The following is a 26,049-nucleotide window of genomic DNA, read 5'->3' as shown; positions in this document are numbered from 1 at the left end:
TTACTGTATGTTTCTATTAGAGATTTCAAGGAAAAAAATCACAACTTTTCTTCTGAAATCTACAGTGATCAAAAATAATGACTGTTGAAGTCACAGCGTTTTAACGCATTGTCATGCAGTGTTTTGGACTTATCTCTGGGGTATAAAATGCTCAGTAAGTGGGCTAGTGTAAAAAATATTAGGAATTAATCTATTACATGTAAGAACCAAATCAATCCCATCATACTGGAGGGAATTTAACTTGAAAAAGATCAGCTTCCTGACTTGGTTAAACAAAGTCTATAATGTAATGAGACAAAAGTGAAGTAGTTTAAGTAATAAATGTTTAATCAAAGAATTTTACATATTATTAACAGCATTCATTTGGCTAAACATCTACACGTTTGTAGAATCCTACTGTATATAAAGTGGGAATGTATCAAGTATAGACTATGAAAGTGCAAATAACAAGTCAAGGTTAGAGTAATTTTTTTTTTTTACATTATAAAATTAACTTGTTTACAAAATAGGCTTTGCCAAACTTTATTTCTGAATTGTAAAGTCAATGACTATGTTTTTAAAATACGTACCAAGGAAATACAAATTGGATAATGATCGTTTTCATGCTCAGGAGAGAACACCACAGAAACACCAGGTACTGCACAAGTGAGAGGAACCAGAACCCACGGCTATACTGTCTGCACACAGGGCACTCTTTCTCACCTTACTGCAGCTTTGCAAGGCGCCTCAATGTGATACAAAGACTCTTTCTATTGAAAAATTACAACTTGATCTAAAAACTGATTGGTGTTGATATTTTCAATCCAAAATAAATTTGTAAAAAAATCCTTTAATGGACTATTTTAGTTTAATATACAGTAATACACTGCAGATAAACGTAATATTTTCCCCAACTAATTTTAAAAGGGATTGATATCAATGTTTCTGATAATTGGGGATATAAAAACTAATGTGGACTTTTGATATCCAGGGCATAGGAGCAATTCCCACACAGTTTATCCTAAGGGAACAGGGGAATATTAAATACTCTAATATAATGTCTGAGCCATACGGTTTAAAGTACAAGAAAATTTCAAAAGTGGGGTTTGGGAAAAAAAAGTAATCGAAAACCACAATTACAACTCATGTGGATATCAATACTAATATAACCTTTTACCCAGCCCAGGACTTGCCTGTACAAACTTAGTACTGAAATTTTGGTATCTGTAGATTTCTGATAAGAATCTGGCAAAACATTAAATGGAGTATTACGTATCTATTTTGCTTATGTTATGCTAGTTTTGATAATATGTAAGTAAAACAGCCATTCCAACAGTTTATTCTAGTTTTAATTACACACTGTACCATTGTATCTTAATTACAACTAGGACCAGTATTTTCTTCACAGTAAGACACTGATAACTAGGAAGTTGATTTTTTTCAACACTAAACAGTAATCACACAGCAAATGAGTATTGTGCAATACAACAAACACGTCAGCATTTGCGATTTAGGCAAACAAACCGATTGAACATTTAGTTGTTATATTTACTGTAAAGGCAAGGCCATGGGTGGTTTTATGGAGGTCTTTGCAATTCATACAGCATAGTTACTTCGGAAGAGACACTGAAATCTGAATTACTTACTTAACTGGCAACTATCCATTTAGGTTAGGCAAAGGCACGGTAACATGTTGCGCAGGATGTTTTATTGAGTTTTTTAATAATTGTGGGATTTACTATAACTCATGAAAACTCCACTTTTTTTCTATTTTATAAAACACTTACCATTAAAAGTAATTGCACCCATTAGTAATTAGAATGCACTGTAAAATTGTGAAAACAAAGAACTATGATTGCACTTCCAATAAAGTGTCTCTTAAAATACAGCACCGCTGTTGCTAATCAACTGTACTTTAATATTAAAATAAACTGTTTTTAACAGCAGCATTAGATTTAGTTAACTTAAGCTACAGGCTACATTTATTTAAATGCAGTCTCCATGGCAACAAAAGCCCATTAAATTCTGGAATATCATTGCTACCAAGTGGCACCTTTTACTTCCGAGAAGGCTGAGACTGCTCTGGAGCCCTCCAGGACACCGCACACCTGAACGCCTTGTTAGCGCACGAGTCAGAGTTTGGCACAAGTGGACTGTAAATAGACATGAAAAGAGATCTTTGATTCATGTGAAAATTAAAATGAATTACACTATGGTAGATGCTGCACTAAAGGGAAGCCTTGGATACCTCAATTCACACTGCTCAGACAAAAAGGAAGAAAGAAAATTACGGAAGAGCACAACGAGATTGAGGAATGAAATGTTACTAGATCTGTCCAAAATAACTTCTAAAATGAAGAAAACTTTTATTTTGTTAAAAAGGAAAAACCACCCAAGGATTGGAGAGTAAGCCTTTAATTTAAATGTTCAATTTAAGTATTGCTGACCTTAGGCTAAACAGAGGACTGCATTTTCTTAAAATGTGGAATCTAACCTATTTATTTCATTTGTGTTTCTCCCTCCCACTCTTCTGTTCGTCAGCAAAAAGGGGAAAAGCTATCCAATTAAATACAAAAGAAATTCCCTGTAAGGTTAAAATCAGAAATGAAGCTACCATTCAAGGGAACTCCTTTGTATTTAATTCTAATGTCAGTGGTTTATAATTAGTTGGAATTAAGTGGATCAAATCTCTATAAAGCATATTCCACTAGCATACCATCTGTACCTGCAATTCATTTAGAGCCCCGAGGTGTGCAGCTCACACTAAATGTACTTGTTCAGGCCAGTCACTTGAGGTTTGAGGTGTTTGACTCGAAACATCAGAACCATCCCCCTTGCTGGCTGCCTCATTACGACTGTTGCCAGCTTGAGATGCTGTTTCCCCAGCCAGAATGTTTCCTTCCAAAGGATTTTCTTCTTCTATTTGGGTTCCTCTACCTTCACTGACCACAGCATCTTCAAACACTGAATCTTCTGGCGGCATCAGTTCCACATCCCTCACACCTTCTGACTCATCTTTGACACAGGGGAGCTGGGAATCTGCACTGATTTCTGTAGCTGCTGGAGGAATCAGGTCGATACTCTGAGGGTTCATGTCATGAAACCAAGCCATAATATTGCCAAGAAGATTGTCATTGATGTTGGCGTCCTGGCCAGCTGAGTCAGGGTCACTGGATGAGGGATAGAATTCACTTCTCACCTCACTGAGAGGGTGTGAACTCAGGGTGTCAGTTGAAAATGGGTCACTTTCTGCTCCTAGTCTCATGAGGCTGTTACCAAGTTCCAACAGCTCAGAACTGCTCAACGCAGCCCGAGGGCTATCTGTGTTCCTGGGGACGGAGTCCAGCCTGGAAGGTAAAGAGGTGCCTATCGCTCCTAACGATGCTTCATTACTGAGAAAGTCTCTATTTTCTTCATTGATGGCTAGCCCAGATTCTTGCAGAGATAACTGTATTGCAAGAAGTATATTGGGATCATCTTCATCCAAGGAACTCAGAGCCTGAGGCAACAGAAAGTAAAATTACTTAAAAAAATTTTTTTTTTAAACATCTTTATTGAAGTATAATTGCTTCACAATGGTGTGTTAGTTTCTGCTTTATAACAAAGTGAATCAGCTACAGATATACACACGTTCCCATATCTCCTCCCTCCTGAATCTCCCTCCCTCCCACCCTCCCCATCCCACCCCCCCAGGCGGTCACAAAGCACCGTGCTGATCTCCCTGATCTCCCTGTCCTATGCGGCTGCTTCCCACTAGCTATCTATTTTACATTTGGTAGTGTATATATGTCCATGACACTCTCTCATCCTGTCACATCTCACCCCTCCCCCTCCCCATATCCTCAAGTCCATTCTTTAGTATTTAAAAGGAAAAATGATTGAACCCAGTGAGGTCTACCACTGTTCTTTTACCAAACAGATAATTAATAGTACCTCTATTTATACAGAAGAATTATCTGACCTACTCAAATCTTATTTTAATTTTCTTCTTGTGGATGCTAAAGGGAAAAAGAAAATTACTTAAGTAAATCTGAAATAGAAGAATCTTTCCCTGTAGTACATCTCTGAAGCAAAGATTTTAGAATGGAAGGAAGAAAAAGGAAAGCAATAGAAGTAAAAATAGGAAGCCAGGCTAAACAGAGAAAGAGCAAAAGCAGGGGCAACGAGGCTGCCCAGAGAGGCTACCTGAAGAGAGTCCTGGTTCTCAGAGTGACTGGCGGGGGTGTAGTCGTGCAGGGAAGAGCTGTGCAGTGCGCTCATAGACGCAGAACTTACCACAGAGGTGCCAGGCCTGTGGCCACCGCCACCTTCCGGGATATCTGTTTCAAAGCAAGTGGTGCCAGAGATAATTTAGTCATACAAGATCTCATACATCTTTTTATTTAAATTGATGATTTCTCTTTGAGTGCTGGTGAAAACCTGTGTTCACAAGCTCACTTAATCTTTCAGAGATTTCTCATCCATATTTGTCTCATCATAAACAGCAATATATATCTAACACTATTACTTCAAATCCATGATCATTCTTCATATTCTTGCTTGCATTATAAATGGTTCTATTCACAAATACAAGTGCTACCAAATGCTCTTTTTTTCCCCCTTAAGCAATAAGAAAGGTGTTTTAGTTTTCAGAGTTCTTAAAACTACAGAAGGACTCTGCTGGTGGCGCAGTGGTTATCCGCCTGCCAATGCAGGGGACACGGGTTCGATCCCTGGTCTGGGAAAATCCTACATGCCGCAGAGCAACTAAGCCCGTGTGCCACAACTACTGAGCCTGCGAGCCACAACTACTGAGCCCACGTGCCTAGAGCCCGTGCTCCGCAACGAGAAGCCACTGCAATGAGAAGCCAGTGCACCGCAAGGAGTAGCCCCATCTTGAGGCCTGTCAATCCTGATTTATTAAAGATGATCTGCTGACACCATAGTTTGAAGATTTTCAATTAATAATTTAATATTTAAAGCTGATAATTAATATAATTTATCTTTAACACCAGAAATTTAAAAAAATGTTGATAGGAGAACTGAGGCTAGGAGAAAAATATTTCATGAACACAATAACAGTAATCAACAGCTACAATTTATTGAGTGCTCACTAGGTGCTATTAGTACTTAAGGCTTTTACACTTATTATCTCATTTAATGCTCACAATAAGCCCACAAAGTGATATTATTATTATTGCTTTTTTTAAAAAATATTTTATTTATTTATTTATTTATTTGGCTGCCTCAGGTCTTTTTTTTTTTTTTTAAACATCTTTATTGGAGTATAATTGCTTTACAATGGTGTGTTAGTTTCTGCTTTAGAACAAAGTGAATCAGTTATACATATACATACGTTCCCATATCTCTTCCCTCTTGCGTCTCCCTCCCTTCCACCCTCCCTACCCCACCCCTCTGGGTGGTCACAAAGCACCGAGCTGATCTCCCTGTGCTATGCGGCTGCTTCCCACTAGCTATCTATTTTACATTTGGTAGTGTATATATGTCCATGCCACTCTCTCACTTTGTCACAGCTTACCTTTCCCCCTCCCCATATCCTCAAGTCCATTCTCTAGTAGGTCTGTATCTTTACTCCCGTCTTGCCACTAGGTTCTTCATGACCTTTTTTTTTTTTCCTTAGATTCCATATGGTATTAGCATATGGTATTTGTTTTTCTCTTTCTGACTTACTTCACTCTGTATGACAGACTCTAGGTCCATCCACCTCACTACAAATAACTCAATTTTGTTTCTTTTTATGGCTGAGTAATATTCCATTGTATATATGTGCCACATCTTCTTTATCCATTCATCCGATGATGGACACTTAGGTTGCTTCCATGTCCTGGCTATTGTAAATAGAGCTGCAATGAACATTTTGGTACATGACTCTTTTTGAATTATGGTTTTCTCAGGGTATATACCCAGTAGTGGGATTCCTGGGTCGTATGGTAGTTCTGTTTTTAGTTTTTTAAGGAACCTCCATACTGTTCTCCATAGTGGCTGTATCAATTTACATTCCCACCAACAATGCAAGAGGGTTCCCTTTTCTCCACACCCTCTCCAGCATTTATTGTTTGTAGATGTTTTGATGATGGCCATTCTGACCGGTGTGAGATTTATTTATTTATTTGGCTGCCTCAGGTCTTAGCTGCGGCACCCAGGCTCTCTAGTGGCACGTTGGCTCTAGAGTGCGCAGGCTTAGTTGCCCCGAGGCATGTGGGATCTTAGTCAAACTTACGTCCCCTGCATTGGAAGGTGGATTCTTAACCACTGGACCACCAGGGAGGTCCCTATTATTGCTTCTTTAGAATGAGGAGACCAAAGCTTGGAGAGGGTAAGTGACTTGACTAAAGTTTCACACCGATAAGCAGCAGAGCTGGGGTCATGAACTCAGGCCTGTCTGATTCCACAGCCCATGTTCTTTTTTTTCTCCCCCTCCAGTCAAGTCTTTATTGGGGCCCTTGCTGCAGCAGAGGGGAGTGAGAACAAACAACAGGTTCCCTAACAAACAACAGGTTCCCTTGCTTGCTCGCTCCCCAAGGGGAGGCGAGCTTGTTCCTTATATGGGGGGAGGGTAGGGGTGTGTCCAGTGTGTGTGTGTGGGGGTGGCTTAGGTCATTTGCCCACCCCTCTGGGGGTGTTGAGTGCAGGCGGCATGCGCAGTACCCTGCCTTTGCTCCCAACACCCTGTTTTTGCTCCCCGCTATTCAGAAGTGGCAGTTGAGTTTTTTGGTCTTTTGTATCTATTTGTCCATAATTTGTCCCAACTGCACATGCACGCAGTTATTTTTAGTCCCATATAGTTTCTTTGTATTTTGTTGCTCAGAGAGAGGTGTGTCCAGGTGCAAGCATTGCAGCACTTCAGCAAAGGGTCCCAGGTCCCAGCCTGTCTCATTTTTTTTATTTATTTATTTATTTATTTATTTATTTATTTATTTATTTAATTTTGGCTGTGTTGGGTCTTCGTTTCTGTGCGAGGGCTTTCTCCAGTTGCGGCAAGCAGGGGACACTCCTCATCGCGGTGCGCGGGCCTCTCACTGTCGCGGCCTCTCTCGTTGCGGAGCACAAGCTCCAGACGCGCAGGCTCAGCAGTTGTGGCTCACGGGCCTAGTTGCTCCGCAGCATGTGGGATCCTCCCAGACCAGGGCTCGAACCCGTGTCCCCTGCATTGGCAGGCAGATTCCCAACCACTGCGCCACCAGGGAAGCCCCTGTCTCATTTTTAGTGCTTTTTTTTTTGCCACCCATGTGTCTTTCTGGTGAAATTGATGCTGGCTAAGGGGCCAGCTAGGGGATCTCAGTTCTCTCCACATGATCTCTCCATGCTATCTCTCCACATTGGCTACTTTGGGCTTCCTCATAGCAGTCTGGCTTGGTCCCAAATGTAAGTGTCCCAGATGAAGAGAGAAAGCAAGGCAGAAACTGTATCCTTTTTGTGACCTAGCCTCAGAAGTCACATAGCATCTTTTTGACTGTACTTGATGTACCAAGGCCAGAGTCCATGTGAGAAGTTATGGGATAAAGGACACACAGGGAAGCCATTAACTGCACAGCCCATGTTCTTAATCGCCCTGGTTTTCTGTATCCTGTGACATTAGAAGCATCTGCATGTTGACTGTATATCTAAATTACAAACTGTTTCACAAATATTTAGATTAGCCACTTTTAAGAATAAATGCAAGAGAACTAAGAGATTAAAACAAACCCAACTCAAGAACTCACCTAAAGTGCTTTCACTTGGCTCATCAGGGTCTGGAGGATTACTAAGCATACTGTGCACATCTCCTCGACGGCGTTGTTGTCTGTGCCTCCTCCGATACTGAAATTCAGCATATTCCTGCATAAACCAAAGGTTATAAAATACAGGAGAGCATGCAAATTTTTAAATGCAAATAAAACAAACAATACACTTTTTTTCTAGGAAAAAAATGTGTGATTTTATATACATATTATAAAATCACTTGGCTTTAGAAAAAGAAACTGCAGGTATTGCCATGCCAAGGAAACAGAAATGGTAAAATGGAAAAAGAAAAAATTTTAAATAGGCGTTATAATTGTCTGGATAAATTGGGAATACTTGCAAGCTCCAATGCTAGATCATAACTGAGCCTTATTTCATATGCCTGGGTCTTGTTATCTAATATTATAACTAATACCAGAATGATTTTACTAATAAAAGTTAGGCCCTCTCTGGAGGTCTGGTTTTAAAAAAAATGACTGTGATATATGCAACAGAAAATAAAAGAAAAAAGATAAAATAAAGAAAAGCACTAACAGTTAAGTACTTGTTAGATTGTTGGATTCTGTATTCTTTGGGACTACTATATACCATACTCACATCAAAGAAGAATATGAGGTTACCTTTAAAATAAGACGTTACTTGGCTTCCTTCCTATATTAGTTAATACGTGGGGTTATCTACAACCCAGGCAGGGGGAAGTGTTTTCTATTTAGCATACGGGAAGAACACAGATTTGGGCAGATGTCCTTGAGTTTATTTTACATTTGTGATAATAGTTTAAAGTGGGTTTGCTATCACCAGAGGCAGAACCTGGGCCTACCTGCTATTATCTGCGTACAAATGTATTTTCCAGATTTTAGCGACAGAAGAGACGAGAAGACAGGCCAGTGTGCATGACACCAGCATAAAAAGGCTAATTTTGAGAATCGTTATAGACTCTTTCAGTGATAAACACTAAAATACTCAGGTTTATGATTATCTCTAGAATATTCAAATATGCTTATGTTGTGAAAGTAACTGGAATAAATGAAAATAAGTTTTAAAACCCCAGTAAAACTTTTACATCATACAAGTCTGGTTAAATTTATTCAAACTCCTTCATCTACGTAAGCAGTTGGACCCTAATTAAAGAATGGAAGGCATTCTACCAGGTTAGAAACAAATGAACGTAAGATACTACAAGTGCCCAGAGAGATTATTCAGGTTCTTTAAATTTACTGCTGAGCTGGGGTATGATTTCCTCTTTTCCTGGAGGCCCATGATCCAAAACTGGACGACTGTTAATGTGTCATCATGGTTCACTAGACCACTGAGGACTACCACGTTTCTCAGACAAAGATGGCAAGAAAACATTATTTCAGTTAAGATTTATCTTTAGGGAGAATTTGTTTACTTTGTACACTTGGTGATGGTACAAAGTTACTCTGAATTAAATAAATTATTTCTGTCCATAGAATATACATATTTCCAGTTGAAGAAAACTAAATGGTTAAAAAGCCTGTAAAAGAAACTTGTTATATTTATAATTATTCTGATAAAAAACTCAAATGGCGTTCTCTCACCATGCAACAGGCTTTAAAAAAATTGTTTTCATAAAATTAAAGTTATCTGAAAATTTCCATGGATTCCTAAGATCTTCAAGTAAGCATATGAAAAGGCTTTAGTTGGGATACTCCAAATGGTTTGAGAGTGTTAAGGCTACAGAGAAGAGTGAGAAGTTCTAGGATTTATAGGGAAAAAAGCTTCCAGGAGTTTTTTTTTTTTTTGTAAATTATAATAGCCACCATTTATTGAGCACCAATTTTGTTAGTGACTTAAACAGATGCTTTAATCCTTCCAGAACTTCCATGGGGTAGATATCACCATCCACAATTTAAAGATGAGAAATTAAGGAACACAGCCTAAGTAGACCTTAAGTTATAGGGCTAGACCTCAAATTCTGGTGTCCCTTAGACTTTTCGATCATGCTGTTTCCTCTGGGCTCCACTGCCTTTAAAGTGGCACAAAACAAATACTGATGCTTGTCAATGACTCATTCAATTTAGTTTTAAAAGAATAAGATGTAATTAACTTTAATGAAAAATATAAATTCAACCTAAAAGTCTACTGAAGTTTGGCAACATTATTTTTTTCAGAATGCATATGAAGGCAAAGAGCTAATTTTTATAGATATAATTTTGGCAGATACTTGATAGTCACACACTTGCAGAATTTTAAAGGTTCATACTGTGTGGTAATTCTTTAGATCTGCAATAAGGTTTACATAAAAGCTTGGTGTTCAATGTACCAAAGACTTTAAAGAATAGAAAACTGAAAGTGAATTAAATTATCCTTATAAAATTTATTAACTCATAAAAAGTAAATTTAAGAAAAATGTTATTTATAATTTCACAATTTTTAATCCCAAGGGAACAAGAGCTCAATAATTTTATTTATAAGTATTCACATGTGAGGTAAAAAGCCTGCCTATTTTTTTACAAAATGAAATGGTGTCAGTCATATTAGCAGACCCTCAATATTCAAGAGAAATATTTTGAAATTACTGAAGTTATTGTCAGAGCCAGAAGCCGCAAGATGATGCATACATGACTGTGAATATACTGGTAAAGGTTTTATTTTTGCTAAATTGTGTTTCTACCTTGAAATACTGAAATCTTTCTATTCTTTTTTTGATAACTGAAGCTTGTTTATTCCTCCTTTTAGGTGGAAGTTTTCCATACTATTCCCCAAAGCTGAAATTATACGATTACATAAAAATATTCAAGCATAGGGTCAGGTAAAGAAAAGGTTCATAATTTGTTTTACAACAGAAATTTCATTAATATATTAAAATTTTTAAAAAAAACTTAAGTGAATTTAAAATTTCTGTATCAGAGCTCTAAGTACAAATTCTTCCTCAAGTAAATCTTGTTTTGGATATATCTACCAATACAAAAGGCCACAAGGTGATTGCAAGTATCCTTAGCAGCTGAAAAGAGAAAGTATCTGATTTAAATAAACCACAGTCATTTATGGATAATAATCAATTCCACTGTCTTTCAGTTGCAGACAACTTATGGGCTATAAATGGTAAAGGTCTCATAGTTTGTCCTGCTGCCTTCCAAGAATTAAGTTAAAAGGTTATCATAATATAAGCGTCGAATGGTATACTGTTGTATAAAGAACCAGAAAGTAGAGAGAACTGCTAAAACCATTTAAAATCAGACTCAACAGTGACAGTGGCAATTTAAATCTCAGAAAATAGCAATGTGATTAAGATTTTCACTTTATCTTATTTCTATTTGCAGCAAATGTTATTTGCAGTATTAGTATTTTAGACCTTCTGTATTTTAAGATGGTATATCAACAACAACAATGAAAACAAGAAGAGTGTGAAAATCTTAAAGAGAAGCAGAGAGCAACTATCAAAGCATTCTTTCTGCAGAAACACTAATGTCAAGTTTCCACCTTAGTAACTAATTATAAATCAATGCTAACAGGTTGTTGCAATAACTTTAAAAAAAAAGATTGTCTATTTAGGTTTTTAATAAATTCAGATTGAAACAATATTACAACTAGAAATGCATTTCTAATAAATAAAATTCGTATTTCTGTTAATTAAAGATATTTTCCAAAAATGTAAGCTATAAATTGGCCTTCTGACTATTCAGTAATTAAAAATAAGAGAGGGTATGCATTTAATAATGTGATGATAATCCAATGAATAGGTAAATGTAGACTCTGCTGAGGCATTATTATTATAAAAGAAAGAAAAAAACATTGCTTACAATCTCAGTAGGATATTTAGAATAGATGAGGGTGCAAATGCAAGCAGGATTGCACTAAGGAAAACTATAACTAACCAAACCAAACCAAACCCGCACAAAACAATTACCTCAGGTGATGCAAATCCTAAATATTCCCAATCCCATGTTCCACCAGCAAAGCTACAAAGAAATTAGACATACCATTTGATTTATTATCAGTACTACAAAGTACAAACAATCAGACCCTTGCCCTTTGAACATTACTTTTAATTCCTCTGCTTGGAACTTGCTTAACCAAAGATCAACTACTGAATATAATTAAAATGATTCTTTCATTATTTCTTTCAAATTCTACATTGCTTTATGTTTGTATAAAATGGTGGAAAAATTAAAAATCACCATGCTATTCCAGAGTATTTTACAATTGCTTCTATTTTTATTTTTAGGGGTTTATGTAAAAATAAGGGTCCAAGGAATTTCTAATGCTTATAATTAATATGAATAAGAAAATATGCTTCAATTTATAATGGCATAAGTAGTATAAGTGTCTGAAATAAAACAACCAAAGCTCAACTGCTCTTTAATGGATGAATATGGATCACTTAAAAAACTTTACTAATATCAGATTTCTAATTACTTTACAACTTCTTACCAAAAAATACAAATATGACCTTAACAATTTGGCAAGGCTTCCAAATTCTACATTATAAGATGTTTTTGACTATCAAAATGATGCGTTAGAATACTTGTTGAATTATGAGTTCACTGAAGTGTGAAATTTACCTAGCCTAATTTAGTCTGAGAAACTATACAACGAAAAACAAAAAAATAAAAAAAATAGAAACAGTACTGGGGAAAAAAAAAAACACCAAAAAGAAGTTAACATACTTTTATCAGCTATCCATATTTTAGGTATAAGTAACTTTCAGGAATATGAACCCTAGTTGGACAAAAAAATAAACCTGCTAGCATTTGTGGCTGGTGCTAGGATGAGTTCCATGGTGTGTATCCTTTTCACCTGCGTCTTGGAGCTTCTGGTGAGTCTGCAGGAGCAACTCCCCGAGCCACAGATGCCAGGAACTCTTGCCTCTTCTGCTGTACAAGGCATGCTGCCTTGATTATCTTGTGGCGGGGTGTGCGAAGGTAAGGCCTATTGACTTTTTGGGCAAGGTCTTCAGTGACCATCTCTAAGTCTGTCTATGTTAAGAAGAGGAAAAAAAAAATTATAGGTTGAGTGGGTTAGTCAACAGCAAATCCAGTGTCCGTCTGGTTAAATCTAACTCCTCTGAAATCAGAAATTAATCCAAATTTTATATAACTTCCAATTTAACATGTGTTTCTACTTCGCACATTTTAGGAAAACAGCATTCATTCAATAGGCATTTATAGTAATGTAGTTGGCATGGATACAAAGAAGTAGTGAGTATAGTATAGCAGCTGTATAAAAAAAATTTATAATTTGTCTGTGTGAAAAAGAACTAATAAATTTCAAGGCATTGTACATGTAAGTGCCTGACCACATGGTACAGACTGTATGTAAATGCTGAAGGAATGTGAAGCAAGGCAAAACCTTTGTGATTTGGGGTTAGCTCTGGAAGGCCTCATGGAGAAAATGAATATTCAGCATTGAAGGAAATGTAAGATATAAATTAGTAGAGGGGAGTTCAAAGGGATGACATAAAAACAGTATAGCAAGAGGAGAAAGTTTGGTGACTTCAAAAAAAAAGAGGAATGTACAATGAACCTGGTCAGCTACACTGATGTCAGTTTGCTTACATGTTTTGTTTTGTTTTTTCAAGTACTCTTAAGTTTTTCAGTTGTACTGTTAAAATGAACTGGCAAATAGCAACTTTCCCATCTAGTATGTAATGTGGTTTGTTTCGTTTTTGAAGATAAAATTCCTAATTACATAATCAGAGTTAGGCCAGATTTCAACCTCAACCAGTTTAAAATAAAGAAATAAATGTGGGGGCTTCCCTGGTGGCGCAGTGGTTGAGAATCCGTCTGCCAATGCAGGGAACACGGGTTTGAGCCCTGGTCCGGGAAGATCCCACATGCCGCGGAGCAACTAAGCCCATGCACAACTACTGAGCCTGCGCTCTAGAGCCCGTGAGCCACGACTACTGAAGCCCGCGAGCCTAGACCCCCAAGCTCTGCAATAAGAGAAGCCACCGCAGTGAGAAGCCCGCGCACCGGGATGAAGAGCAGCTCCCGCTCGACGCAACTAGAAAAAGCCCACACACAGCAACGAAGACCCAACAGAGCCAAAAATAAATAAATAAAAGAAAAGAAAAAAAAAGAAAAAAGAAATAAATGTGGTAGGAAATGTTTGCATAGCTCAGAACTCATTCAAATCTGCACAGTGACAAATTCAAACATAAAGAAAATTTCAGTTTATTATTGGTAACTTTTCCTTTATTTAAAAACCATTCTAAAAACAGAAACAAAATTGTTTATTAATTACACTCAAGTAAGATAAACCTTAGTTATAAAGTGGTTGAAAAAGGAGAAAATCTGTTTTTCATAGTAACTGCATTTAAATTTAATAAAAAAGACATCTTACTTGCATGAGTTCAAAAATTTCTTTCTTTGTGCTTTTAGGTTCTAAGAAAAATCCATATGGATAAGAACACTTGAGAATGCGTCGAGTTTTTAAGAGCACGTGAACTGCATCTTCGATGAAAGTGGTATCTGGACAGCCTCCTTCAGCTATAAAGTAAACCAGGCAAAGTGAGAAATTTTTTTTTGCAAATACACTATTATAAAATTAAACAACTAAGTTTTCGTAAAAGAAAGAAAAAAGAACAAGGATCCCTAAGAAGAAACTGCTTGAAGTAGCTATATGATAGTATTTATTTGAACTAGACTAAAAACCTACATAAAACACTCATACGTTTTGCATGTAGGTGACGACTTGTATGCATTTATAAATGGAGCACAGCCTGCAGTAGCCCAGGAGTACTGATGGCAGTCATGAAGGAATGCATACATTGATCCTGGATTCTGTTCTCACCCTGTGAGTAAACAAATCTAGCTTTAGGTCAACTCAAATGTTCCATGTTTTACTAAGTTTTTTAGGTTATCCCTAGTAGAATTCTACTCATTAAGAATTAGAACAAATGCCTTGCTAAGTTGCTTGCTAAAAAAAAAAAAGCCTAATTATAAATTATGCTTCTGCAAAAACAACATTGTAAGGTAAAAGACACAACATCCTGGGAAACAACTGGGTAACAAATGCTAGTTAATAAACACTCCAGGGAGAGAAAGAGAGAAAGGGAGGAAGAGTGGTTTTATTTCTTCCTTTCCAAATCTTCTATCTTTTAATTCTTTTTTATGTCTTACTATGCTGTCTAGAATCTCCAGAAGGTTGAACAGAAGCAGTAGTTTACACCTACAAATACTTATTTTATATTTAGTATGTTTTGGGCACTGTTCTAAGTATTAGAGATACGTCCGTGATGGAATAGACTGTAGAATCTGTGAGGACTTTTTCTTTCAATTTTTACTGTGGACAATAATACTTCAAGGTTTGGTATTGGCTTGATATAGTTATGTCATTACTATAGTCTAAGAACTAGTAATTAACAAGGAGACTAAGCTGCTATTGATGCTTTTTGTCCCACTCTAATTTATTTAACTTATGGTTATTGTTTTAATTAGGAAGTTATCCTCATGAAAATGGTGTTAGTACTCATTACTTTTATAAAATGGAGCGAACACAAGGGTAATCGATTGCATTTTAGGCTTAAAACCTTTTATATATAAGCTGTGATTATTTTAAAAATGTGACTTTTTAGGGACTTCCTTGGTGGCACAGTGGTTAAGAATCTGTCTGCCAGTGCAGGGGACATGGGTTCAAGCCCTGGTCTGGGAAGATCCCACATGCCGCAGAGCAACTAACCCTGGGCACCACAACTGCTGAGCCTGTGCTCTAGAGCCCGCATGCCACAACTACTGAAGACTGCGTGCCTAGAGCCCGTGCTCCACAACAAGAGAAGCCACCGCAATGAGAAGCCTGCGCACTGCAACGAAGAGTAGCCCCTGCTCGCCACAACTAGAGAAAGTCTGCACGCAGCAATAAGGACCCAAAGCAGCCAAAAAAAAAAAAAGTCACTTTTTAAAACAAACATGCCAGAACCTGTACTCTGTGCGGTCACTGTGAGATATTATATTCTAATTATGTAACTAGTATTCAATCCATTTTTAGGAATGTTCTTTTTGAACTTCCATTTTAGGAACCATAAGTAAGCCCTATCTCATGACTTTGCTTTTTGACTCCAATGTCCGCTATTTACCAGTGAGATGATTTCTCCCAAAACTGTACTTGACTTCCATTCTATATTAGGCACTCTGCTAAATTTTCTCAAGAATCTTTGGGAATTCAGTTACATGACAATTTGATGGCTTGTGAATCTTGCTCCTTTGACTAGGTCAGGGATGCCTTTTTGGGCCCATTCACTTTTCCCAACATTGTAGAGCATCATCAGCAGTGGCACAGAGTAAGCAAAACCATAATGTGTGTTTATCTGCCGGCAGCAGAGGTTGCACTAAGAGGAGCAGGTGAGGTAAGCAAGGTGGAAAATCTTACCAGAGGCCTCAAATGCTAAACTACACTCTGGGCTTCTGAAAACTCCAAACTGCCAAATGAGCAAATGGAGATAAGGTATTCTTTTAAGGGTCTTAACCTCCTACCAATGAAGTGACTTAAGCATAACAGCTATTTTATATTAATTATCACACATATCACTTATAACTTACTTTCTTTGAGAGCTCTACTCAATTGCTCCATCTTTTCTTTGGCTGTTTTAAGAAGGCGTTGCTCTAACTAAAAGAATAGAAATAAATAAATATATCATTTTCTTTATTTATTCACAACAGTAGAGTTCAGCACATTTGAAATGATTTGGGACATACCTGATGGCTATGTTCATGATTTTTAAATCTTGTGTAGTAGTGCATAAATCTGTCAAGTTCCTGAAATCGTTTGTGTTTTTTCTCAGCCTAGGAAACAAAAGTCCACAAATGACATTTATAAATAAAAGTACTAGCTATTAAAATTGTTTTTTTTGATCACTGCAAAATTTTATTAGTAACAGATAGTAGTGCATACAGATTTATCGATTATTTTGTTGAGAAAATAATAACCAATACATTTTAAATGCTTCCCAGAACAAAGTCTTGTATTTGTATTCTCTGTGACAAACCACTGAAACCGCAATTCCCAGAGTATAAGGTAAATATGTCTCTCAAACCTTATGTTCATCAGATCTTCAATGTTTTATTATGTTGTTTATTGTTATGGACTGAAATGTGTCCCCCATCAATTCATATGTTGAAGGTGCAACCCCCAATGTGACTATATTTAGAGATAGGGCCTGTGAGATGATAAAGGTTGAACAAGGTCATTAGCATGGAGATCTAATCCAATAGGGCTGGTGCCCTTATAAGAGGAAGAGACAACAGAGCTTGCTCTCTCTCCTTCCTGTGAGGACATAGCAAAAAGATAACTGTCTATTAAGCCAGGAAGAGAGTCATTGCCAGAAACCGAATTGGCAGAAATCTTGATCTTGGACTTCCTAGTCTCAAGAACTATGAAAAATAAATTTTTGTTGTTTAAGCCACTCAGTCTATGGTATTTTGTTATGGCAGCCAAGCAGACTAAGATACTTATTATATGCAATAATATATTATATTGTTGATATAATGTTAAACTTGTTTTTAAGCCATTTTAGAGACATGCTGGGATATACGTCTTGTCTAATCTTCACCAATATAAAAAAAGGAAAATTAAAAAAAACAAAGCTCAAGTTTACAGAGCTGTTTTCTTTAAATTAAAGGCTACTCTAAAGTGTATTGAATTTAAATGCCTCATTACAATAAAGATAGGAAAAAAAGAAACGAAAAACACTGCCACTGGTATTAAGTGGCTTAGTTAGAGATCTTGGCTTCAACAGTTCTCTTTACCTCCACAGTCATTTCCTTGGATTGTTCCTCCACATGCTGAATGACTTCATAGCGAGTACATCTGTAATAACCTCCTGTGGAAGAACTATGTTTTTTCCATTCTTCTAGGCAAATCCAGCAAAAGTCATACTTGCACTTCAAAAGAAAACATATATGCAAATATCGTCCCATGTTAGTATGCAAATTATTTTCTAATTTCTTGTCAACCAATTTGTAGAGATTAAACAATCCTGCCTGTGTGACCAGGAACAAATCTTCTCAAAGACACACCCTCTTCTTTTTGAGGTTTTCTCTGGAGACCTTATGTGCGCTATGGAAAGATGTGGGGGTAGTTTAAAATTATTGCTTATAAGGATAAATTAAAATCATAATATTATTAAGTAATCTCAAGAAAGCTTGAAAAATATCAATGGGATATTCTTTCCAAATAATAAAAACGATCCTGACAAATGTTTCATTTTTCAGGTGCATAGTAATCTTACCTTGGTCTATAAAGCTCCACCAGTGTATTTGAAAACTGTTGACTTTGACAAACTGATTTTTAAACTGGGAATAAGTTAAAAAGGCCCCTAGGGCTTCCCTGGTGGCGCAGTGGTTGAGAATCTGCCTGCTAATGCAGGAGACACGGGTTCGAGCCCTGGTCTGGGAAGATCCCACATGCCACGGAGCAGCTGGGCCCGTGAGCCACAGCTGCTGAGCCTGCGCGTCTGGAGCCTGTGCCCCGCAACGGGAGGGGCCGCGATAGTGAAAGGCCCGCGCACCGCGATGAAGAGTGGCCCCCACTTGCCGCAACTAGAGAAAGCCCTCGCACGAACCGAAGACCCAGCACAGCCAAAAATAAATAAATAAATAAATAAAAAAAAAAAAAAAAAAAAAAAAGGCCCCTAATCAGAACAGCTAACATAAAACCTATTTCTCATTAAAAAAAAAAATTCTCTTTCTTAATTACCATAATTTGCAGACAATGCCAAAAAATATGAGTATTCCAGTATGAAAATATATCCTTTTTTCTTTTTTTTTTTTTTTAAAGGATTTTCTTATTTATTTATTTATTTATTTATTTATTTTTGGCTGTGTTGGGTCTTCGGTTCGTGCGAGGGCTTTCTCCAGTTGCGGCAAGCGGGGGCCACTCTTCATCGCGGTGCGGGGACCGCTCTTCATCGCGGTGCGCGTGCCTTTCTCTATCGCGGCCCCTCCCGTCGCGGGGCACAGGCTCCAGACGCGCAGGCTCAGCAATTGTGGCTCACGGGCCCAGCTGCTCCGCGGCATGTGGGATCCTCCCAGACCAGGGCTCGAACCCGTGTCCCCTGCACTAGCAGGCAGACTCTCAACCACTGCGCCACCAGGGAAGCCCTATCCTTTTTTCTTTTAAATGCTTATGGATTTTGAGTCAGAGAGATCTTTCCAATTTAAATCTATGTTTTCTCCTGGTACTTTTAGAGTTTGTTTAAAAAAATATTTAAATCTTTTATCTGTTCAAAATTTATTTGGGTATTCAGTATGAATTAAACTTTTATTTTTTTCCACATAGCTGCCCAGTTGTCTCAATACCATTTACTGAACAGTCCATGTTTCTCTACTGGTTGGAGATGCCTCCTTTACCATATACTTAATTCCCATTTATGTGTCTATTTTCTGGGCTTTCTTTCTATTCTGTTTCATTGATCTGTAGATTCATGTACCAGCACCATGCTGTCTTAATTACTGAGCCTTTATAGTATGGGTTACTGTTTGACAAGGCTAGTTCCTCCTCACTGTTCTTTTTCAGAGTTTTCTGGCTCTTCTTACTTTGTTTTTCCATATGAACTTTTAATTAGCTTATCTAGATGCAGAAACAAAACCTGTTGGTATTTTTGTTGGAATCTTTCTACCCAAGAACTTTGTTATCTTTCCATTTGTTTGTCATCTTCTGTGTCCTACAGATAGGGGTCTTAACATTTTCTTCATGTAAGTCTTATCCATTTCTTAAGTTTCTTTCTAGATAAGTGAGGTCTTCTCTTTCAGTATATATTCTATCTGAATGTTGTTGGCACACATGAAGGCTATTACTCTCTGCATATTACTTTTTTACTCTGCTAGTTAATTGAATTTTTATTGTTTGCAATAGTTTTTCAGTTGATTCTTGTGGGCTTTCTAGGTATACAATCATGCTGGCTGTAAAAAATGACAATTTTCCCACCTCATTTCTAATTTTTATATCCCCAATTTCTTTTCATTGTCAAATTATGTTGACTGGTATCTCCAGTCCAATGTTAATAATATTTGTGATGGGGAGTATCTTTATGTTGTTCTCAATTTTAGTGAGAGTACCTCTAGTTTCCCCACTAAATATCATGCTAACTTTTGGACTAAGATAGATTTATTTTTATCATGCTATTGCAATAAAAGGAAGACTCTATCTATTCCTATTTCTTTGTGTGTCTTATAAAGAATGGTTGTTGAATTTTTGTCAAAGGCCTTTTTGGCATCTACAGAAAGTTTACGTGGTTTTTCTTCTTGTATCTACTACTAAAATGAGGTACAGTAATAGCTTTTTAAATATCAAACCATTCTTGTATTCCTGGAATAAACCCCACATGATTAATTATTCTTTTTTTAAAATTAAAAACATGTTTTTCATTGAAATATAATCGATAGTCAATTATTCTTCTAATGCACTCTGCTAGATTACATTTGCTAATATCTGTATTTTCCCCTCCAATATCTTATTTAGGACTCATGCATTGTTCTTCATAAATAAGACGGATCTACAGTTTTAATTTTTATAATCTTGTCAAGTGCTGGTATCAAGGTTCTACTCAGTTTATAATAATTTGAAAGTTTCCAGTTTTTTCCTTTTTTTCTTTTTGTTCTGGAAACAGTCTGAATCACATTGGAATTACCTATTCTTTAAAGCTTTGATAAAATTCTATTGTGAAACTGTTAGGGCCTATTGCTTTTAAAGGAGAGATCATTGAAAAACTCTCTTTCTTCTACAGAGTGAGTTTGTTTGGATATTTCTTCTAGAGTTAGTTTCAATAATTATATTTTCTTAGAAAATCAGTCTATTTCAAATCCAAGTTCAAATTTATCTGCAAGAGTTGAGCAAAGTTATCTCTTATTATTATTTTAGTTTGCTTTGTTTATTGATTAGTCCCCTTATTTCTTTTTTTTATAAATTTATTTATTTATTTATGGCTGCCTTGGGTCTTCGTTGCTGCACACGGGCTTTCTCTAGCTGCAGCCAGCGGAGGGCTACTCTTTGTTGCGGTGCGTGGGCTTCTCATTGCGGTGGCTTCTCTTGTGGTGGAGCATGGGCTCTAGGTGTGCAGGCTTCAGTAGTTGTGGCATGTGGGCTTCAGTAGTTGTGGCTCATGGGCTCTAGAGCGCAGGCTCAGTAGTTCTGGCACACAGGCTTAGTTGCTCCACGGCATGTGGGATCTTCCCAGACCAGGGATTGAACCCGTGTGCCCCGCATTGCCAGGCGGATTCTTTACCACTGTGCCACCAGGGAAGTTCCAGTCCCCTTATTTCTTATATTGTGTATTTGAACTCCCTCACCCCCACATTTTTCTTATTGCAAGCTTTGTGGTTTGTCTTATTTTCTTCCTTCAGAAAACCACTTTTGGATTTATTTATTAGTTGTATTGTTTTTTAGTTTTTGACTCACTGATTTCTGATTAAAAAAAATTCTTCCTCCTTGTTTTCAAGTTTGTTTTTTTCATTTCTTGAGTCATATCCTTAATTCATTCCTTATTTTGTATCATTTTAAGTGAATAAGGCTACGCACATTTCTGAATTGCTTTAAATATAGCCCTCAGGTTCTGAAAAAGTAGTTATTTATAGAAATTCTTTAATTTCCATTTTATTTTTACTCACGAGTTGTTTGAGAGATTTAAAATTTCCAAATGAAAAGGCTTTTTGTAACTTTATTATTCATTTCTATTTTATTCCATTATGATCAGAGAATGTTGATTACACCACTCTATTTTCTGGATCATTACTTAGATTTTCTTTGATGATCAATGGTCAATTTTTTTGGTGAATGTTCCATGGGTACTTGAAAAGATGGCATGAGTCCATTTTTTCAGGATACAGAGTCTGAATATGTAGTAATTAGATATACCTTAGTCATTATGTCAAGTCTTATCTTCACTAATTTTTTCTCTACCTGGTATGTCATGAACAGAGAGCTGAATTAAAGTCTCTGTCCTCATTTAGCCCTTCACAAACATGTACTTACACAATAAATCGTGTACTTGTTTCAAGGTTCTGACAGTATGCAAGTTCTTTTGTTGCCTGCTAAAAGCAAACCTTGTGCCTGATTTGATCCAAGTACCCTTCAGTACAGCTCCATTGATCTCTCAAAATTAGTGGCAAAACTTTCTACAAACAGCAAAATTTTACATTCTATGATAAGAAAAAGAATACAGAACTTTAATAATTTTTTATATTTTAGTTGCAGCATAGTTTTCCACAGAGCCAGATCAATAAAATTACTATAAGTGATTTAAAATGTGTAAGAATGCAAAATTTAAAAAGCTTCCTGAAAATTATCTAAAGGGAAATGAATAAAGAGAGTTTTTAAAATAAATGAACTTATTTTTATAGGGCCAAACCTGTCATTCTTTTAAAATGTTTAACAATTTGATTCCAGAAAGTAAAAACTATCTACTGAGTAATAATCAATATTGAAGCATTAATAAAGGTATATTATGATTTAGTCATTGTGTTAGAAAATAGATTCAGAAAATAGATTCAATTACATATTACCTGTTGTCCCACCTTCACATTTTAAAAAAACTATAAAAGTATAAACACTTTCACTTCCTAGATGTCTTCTTTTATGTCATGAGAATTACTCATCAGTTTCCTTTGTTCAATGCAAATACTTCAGATGGTTAAATAAGGCTACATTTACATAGTATGTAAGTAAATGTTTCTTTTATATGCAAAAGAAGTTTAAGCAAAATCTGTTTAAGATAAATTACCTTACATCATTAGCCTGATTAATTCATGAAAATATTCATTCACTCAATACATATCTATCAACTATTTACTGCTGGTAGGTGCTGTGACTGAAATAAAGGTAATGTTGGATCCTGCCCTTTTATCAGTAGCCCAACTGCTGATTTTTATGGTCAACGTGTATTCTGTTTTTTTACACATCTATGTAGTCTATATCAGACTGTCCAAGAAAAAACTAATATGGATGTTGGAGATAGGACTGCATATAAATGAAATAATTTTGGCCTGATCAGCTAAACTAATAAGCAATTCTGAGCATTTTACTCAGAACACTACTAAGTTTTTCTTCTTAGGAAATCATTACTGTCTCACTAAGACAATTCATTCATGTTAATTTATTATAATATAAAATCATCTGGTAACTGTCATTATTTTTGAAGTCATAATAATAATGATCATTAGCCTCAAGGTAAAAAAATCAAGAAGTACTTAAAGAGAAGATATTGATGTATTTTATTGAAATCTCAACTATGTGGGTTTCTTTCACATCCTAAATTAGAAAAATTATATTGCTCTTCTCTCAATAATTTTAAATAATTATTTTTATATACATGGCATTCCCAAGGAAAAGGAAAAAAACTGAGATATTACAGTTAAGCAAAAATGTTCATAGATGTAGGCATGGATTAATAAAATATTATTAACTTAATTCCAGAATATTTGTTTTAAATATGGTAGTTTCTTTCTATGCAACTAGGTCAGGAGGGTAGCCTTCTAACAGTAATTATTTACAATAATTTTTAGCCAAGTGACATTTTCATTTTCAATATAGTAATGAGTTACTTATTTAATTGATGATTTCATTAGCAAACCTAAAGTCTGCCCACTGTTTTGGGCACCTTTCTTATATAGACACCAGGATTTAAATTTGGACTTAGGGGGATTGCTTGGGGCCTGACTTGGACCTTGAGACTATGCTGTGTGCTCCAAAATCAGCTTTGCAAGAGATCTATGCAAGGTAGCACTCGATCATTTAACATTATTTATATATACACAAAACTCTCTCAGAATCCTCACTGGGGGAGTGGGTGACTGGGAGGGAAGGACTCAGGCATTTCTGATCTGGCCAAGTACCACTGAATCCTTACCTTTATTTTTAACATTCACCATGATTGTAAAATTTAGTAATATAAGCCAACATTTATGTTATTTAACAAAGAATGTAGAATACAATCTTCTAGCATCCATCTGAAAGCCAATAAGATACCTATGCTTACAGCATTTCTTCTTTGGATTCACAATCAAATGAAGGTTCTAACTGCAAAGCATGTATTGTACAATCCTCTTTAACTTACCTTAGCACACTGCATGTGATTGCATCCCTCATTCTTCTGTATTGGAGACTTACAGTTAGCACAAGGCTTGGAGTTAGTTAACAACCAGAGACAATTGGCAGCATCCTCATAAGCTTCACTAACTCCCACAACTTTGGGATATAAAGCACAAATACAGAAATAAATGATTTAGTGTACAACTCCAGATGGAAAAACACTCAAAGTTTTCTTTGCAGGCTGTCTCTCAATTTTAAATATATACTTATTTTCCTATTAGGGTCTATGGCAAAGTTTTTACCCATGAAGGCTTCCCTGGTGGCGCAGTGGTTGAGAGTCTGCCCGCCAATGCAGGGGACACGGGTTCGAGCCCTGGTCTGGGAAGATCCCACATGCTGCGGAGCAACTAGGCCCGTGAGCCACAACTACTGAGCCTGCGCGTCTAGAGCATGTGCTCCGCAACAAGAGAGGCTGCGATAGTGAGAGGCCCACGCACAGCGATGAAGAGTGGCCCCCGTTTGCCGCAACTAGAGAAAGCCCTCACACAGAAACAAAGACCCAACACAGCCAAAAATAAATAAATAAATTTATATTAAAAAAAAAAGTTTTTACCCATGATTATTTAAGACAAAATAAAAATGAATCCAATGACATGTCTGAAACTAAATTCATCATTTCCCCTAAATCTGCTCCTTTCTCTATCTCCTGTCCTGTTAAATGATATGATCATCTACCCAGAATCAATCCAGGAAGAGCATGATCTTGGACACCTTCCTCTTTCCCTCATCTACCGTGTCCCATTGATTCTATCTCTTCCTCTTTCATATCCATCTCTTCTCCATTCCCACTTCTTATTGCTTTAGCTAGGATCCTCCACACCTTCTTCCCAGACAATTAAAACACAGAAACCAACCTACCTCCCAGATCCTTCTCCCCCCACCCTCACAACCCACACTATATTGCCTCTATAAAGTGATCTTTTAAAAATACAAATCTTTAAATCTTCTAATTGTTCTCTACTGACTACAAGATAAAATCAAACTGTTTTAGCAAAGAATACAAAGCCCTTCATGATTTGGCCACTAACTACCTGGTAAGGTCCTCCCACCCTCTATCCCCACACCAACCTTATACTCTTCATCATCTTAAACTCTGTTTATTCTACGTTAATTTGAGATCTGCACTCTTAAAGAATGCCAGGGTTTTTAAAGACTCTAACTTTTACATTTTATGTTCTATAAATCTCCACCACCACCCATGCAGAGCTTTAGGAGCTGGAGAGAGTGGTAGACACATAATTTAAAAATTATTTTTTCCTGCAAGAATGACAGTAATGAAGTTTGTTTTCTAACTTCAAGTACATAGGGAAGTTCTACCTTTTCTTTACTGAAAGAGATGTCTGAAAATCAGTTTGAAATCCTTGAGAGTAGTCCATTCAGTTAAGACCCTCATTATATGCAGATATTCTAGGAAGGGCTGGGTAAGAGGTTAGCCCTACTGTTGAAAGTAGGGGAGAAATCAATAGTTTTGAAGTTTAAAAGAAAAAGTTACTCAACCCCCAGATTTAAATCCCTGGAGAGGAAAGGCGACAAAGGTTTGGGCTGTCTGACCCCTGGGAACTGGCTCTGCATATGAACTGGAAGAGATGAGCACCAGCAACAGCCCTCTGATGGAGCCTAGCAGTGGAGGAGTGGAGGCAGGGGGTGTCTTGCTGCAAGGAACCCTGGGTGCCTACCAACTTAAGTTTGTGTCAACAACAGAACAGCAGCTACTGCTGGACTGTAAAGCACTGGTTTTCAATTCCACACAGCAGAGAGAAACAATAGCAGCAACGAACTGCTCAGACTCCACTCCATTTCTAAGGCCACTTGGTAGAAGATGGTTTGATTAGGGTGTTGGTGCAGAGAATGCTCAGATAATTTGGTGGAGAACAGGAGTTTCAGAAGGAACGTACTATACTAGCTGTGAAGGTAATGCTGTTTACAAAGGGTATTGCTATAAAACCTAATCACTAAGTACAGTGTCTAATTTTTGTTTAAAGTAGTGGCCTTTCTCCTCCCTTTAGCATCAACATTATTTTTAGCTCAGAGGCTCCAACATATTCTTATGACCTTTATTGTCCATTGTTTTAATAAATAAAGCACAAAGCCATTAAAACAAAGCAGCTGTGTGGCCTGCAACATTAACAGTTTTTTTCTCCTACCCTTGGAGAGAATGCTAGTTTCTGACTGCATTCTAGAGGATTACATGAAGTAAATCATGTTCAGAAAATAACCAACTATTTTTTTTTTTTTTAATTTTATAGCTACTTTATTTATTTATTTATTTATTTTTTTGGCTGTGTTGGGTCTTCGGTTCGT

At 36.7% G+C, this 26,049-nt stretch overlaps 1 protein-coding gene across 9 annotated transcripts in view; it reads right to left on the bottom strand.

Annotated features, from left to right (window-relative positions):
• Window positions 1–506: 506 nt before the first annotated feature.
• ANKIB1 (ankyrin repeat and IBR domain containing 1) overlaps window positions 507–26,049 on the bottom strand; it is a 238,061-nt gene continuing 212,518 nt past the window's right edge. For 6 of the 9 annotated variants that reach the window (XM_057549575.1, XM_057549574.1, XM_028162265.2 and 3 more), the window contains 10 exons: window positions 23,714–23,844; window positions 17,412–17,546; window positions 16,362–16,448; window positions 16,206–16,272; window positions 14,011–14,156; window positions 12,466–12,644; window positions 11,576–11,627; window positions 7,683–7,797; window positions 4,165–4,298; window positions 507–3,478 (listed from right to left, as the gene is read on the bottom strand). In XM_057549575.1, coding sequence (XP_057405558.1) covers window positions 2,738–3,478; window positions 4,165–4,298; window positions 7,683–7,797; window positions 11,576–11,627; window positions 12,466–12,644; window positions 14,011–14,156; window positions 16,206–16,272; window positions 16,362–16,448; window positions 17,412–17,546; window positions 23,714–23,844 — 1,787 coding nt within the window. In that variant the 3' untranslated portion in view covers window positions 507–2,737. The remainder of the gene's footprint in view (window positions 3,479–4,164; window positions 4,299–7,682; window positions 7,798–11,575; window positions 11,628–12,465; window positions 12,645–14,010; window positions 14,157–16,205; window positions 16,273–16,361; window positions 16,449–17,411; window positions 17,547–23,713; window positions 23,845–26,049) is intronic. The other 3 variants (XM_007195784.3, XM_007195786.3, XM_007195785.3) reach the window with 3 other exon arrangements.

This window comes from Balaenoptera acutorostrata, chromosome 7 (genome assembly GCF_949987535.1).
Source record: "Balaenoptera acutorostrata chromosome 7, mBalAcu1.1, whole genome shotgun sequence".
Classification (NCBI taxonomy): domain Eukaryota; kingdom Metazoa; phylum Chordata; class Mammalia; order Artiodactyla; family Balaenopteridae; genus Balaenoptera; species Balaenoptera acutorostrata.
Note: the sequence above shows the minus strand (reverse complement) of the source record. Positions and strands in the feature narration are given on the sequence as shown.